We start from the raw sequence: 2,318 nt of genomic DNA, 5'->3' as shown, positions 1-2,318 counted from the left end.
TAAGGGGCTAACTGTGCTGGGAGGTCAGCAGTGTGCTCCTACACCATCCTCTCTGTCCTGATGAGTTTCAACTCGGCAATGAGCCTTGATCACAGGTAAATTCATTGAATGGTTTCGGGTGACCACATACTTTTACAACAAGATGGACGGTTCCCATGAGGAGTAGGGTCAGTACTGATTTGCATAAGGCCGGCACTTTCTAGTGTGACACAGTAGACGAAAGTTGATGGGTTGAAATGTAAGCCAGAGTGATTGTCAATGGTTTGGAGTTTTTGCAAGCATTCTTTCTATCACCTTTTTGTCTTTTTTGCATAACGCTAAATTTGTCAAGGGTATGTCAAGCAGTACTTCCTTTACTTGTTGTGCCACAAGATCCAAACTATACCGTACTGAGCTAATATAGTGCCAGTGTTACCAATGGTTGGTCTTCATTGATACCCATGTTGCGTTTTGGGAATGAGTTTTTCTCTGAAAGAGTGACATTAGTAATATTTGTAATGTATCACATTTACAACCCACAGATTAATCAGGAATATATATCAGTTAAGTGTAATCATTGCCACCATGAAAACATAAAAGAAACCATAATAAAGAAAACTGCATTAAAATTGTCATTCAGCTTTATATTTATGTGTTGATAATGTTCATCTAATTAAAAATAAAACACCTGTGACTGCCAACCATCCATATCTCTTCTCTTGACCCTCATTATGCATCTTCCATATTAATTAAACTTGCTTTTTTATTGCAGAAAGGTATTGTATCCCAAAACAGAGAAACTGGACAGTTAGATAAATGGAAGAAAAAAACCAAACTTCTGTGAATGAGTTTATCATCATTGGTTTTTGTGATTTTCCAAATCTTCAACTTCTGCTTTTTTTTGCCTTTTTGCTAATTTACATGTCAACACTGGTGGGAAACTTTCTCATCATGGCAATTGTCTATTCCAACAAACGACTGCACACACCAATGTATTTTTTTGTTACAAACTTAGCCTTCCTGGATATTACTTACACTACACTAATTTTCCCCAAAATGCTTGTACAGTTTTTTCTATCGAGAGCACTAATTTCTTTTACTGGATGCCTAATGCAGATGTATGTTTTCATGGCTATGGTGTCTACAGAATTCCTCCTTCTAGGAGTCATGGCATATGATCGGTATGTGGCCATCTGCAATCCCTTACGGTACATGACCTTAATGAATGAGGTCTTGTGCACCAGACTGGCTGTGGGAACCTGGATGACTGGCATCATAGACGCAGTACCACACACTGTGCTACTGTCTAGACTTTCCTTCTGTGGTTCTCACACAATCAACCACTTCTTCTGTGATGTGGCAGCTGTAATGAAACTTTCTTGTAGCAGCACACATGCTATTGAGGGAATGAGTTACCTCATTGGTATTGTAATCGGAATGATACCTCTTGTTTTAACTATAATATCTTACATCAATATCATCTCAACAATCCTGAAAATCAAGTCTACAGAAGGGAGACGCAAGACCTTTTCAACATGTGCTTCTCACCTCACTGCGGTCCTTTTATTCTACGTTGGTATCATTTCTACGTACATGCGTCCAACATCAACATTTGCAATGAAAGAAAACAAACTCGCGTCCTTGTCGTATGTGGCTTTGACCCCTCTATGTAACCCCATTATATACAGTCTGAAAAATAAAGAGTTTAAAAACACCCTGAGGAAGAAAGAGAATACCACATCGTTAATGAGAAACTAAGAAGCGCAATTTGTTTCTTATGGTTCACAAATATATAGGACAGAACACAGCAACCTATAGTAATCCTCAAGGATTGCTCAGGGCCACACTATAATATTGTAGATTAATCTTGAAAATGCAATTTTGTCTCCACAATTCATGTGTTTAATAAGTTCTATGATTATTTTGGAGGAATTGTTTTTTTGGTCTTTTGTCATAATGTTTTGTGTTGTTTTCATTCCTTAACTAATTATTGCTATGCTGAGTTTCTGATCTTTGACGTGATCTATTGCAAGTTTTTATTTATCAATGAAATATGGGAACCTCTCTAGCTTATGCAGTTATATTTCTTACTCCATGCATTTCATTTTTCATGATTATTAATTGCTTATGTAATGATATTAGTGTTTCATTCATATTTTGTACATTGGTTCTAATCTACATAAACACATAAATTCAAAGTAAATACAAAATAGGGTGGTGGCTGGGAGAATCGACACACACACAATACAGGTACAAAGTAATGTTGTAAATATCTCAATGTCCATGTACTTTGGTCAGTGCTCAGGAGGAGGGAGAGCCACCAAATCATCCTCAATTGG

At 37.0% G+C, this 2,318-nt stretch overlaps 1 protein-coding gene across 1 annotated transcript; it reads left to right on the top strand.

Moving 5' to 3' along the window:
* Positions 1–795: 795 nt before the first annotated feature.
* On the top strand, positions 796–1,737 carry LOC146813067 (olfactory receptor 5V1-like). Its single transcript, XM_085615255.1, has one exon. The coding sequence runs from the start codon at positions 796–798 to the stop codon at positions 1,735–1,737; it is 942 nt and encodes a 313-aa protein (XP_085471381.1).
* Positions 1,738–2,318: the final 581 nt, after the last annotated feature.

This window comes from Triturus cristatus, chromosome 7 (genome assembly GCF_964204655.1).
Source record: "Triturus cristatus chromosome 7, aTriCri1.1, whole genome shotgun sequence".
Taxonomy (NCBI): Eukaryota; Metazoa; Chordata; class Amphibia; order Caudata; family Salamandridae; genus Triturus; species Triturus cristatus.
The sequence above is the reverse complement of the archived record's forward strand: the minus strand, read 5'-3'. Positions and strand labels throughout refer to the sequence as shown.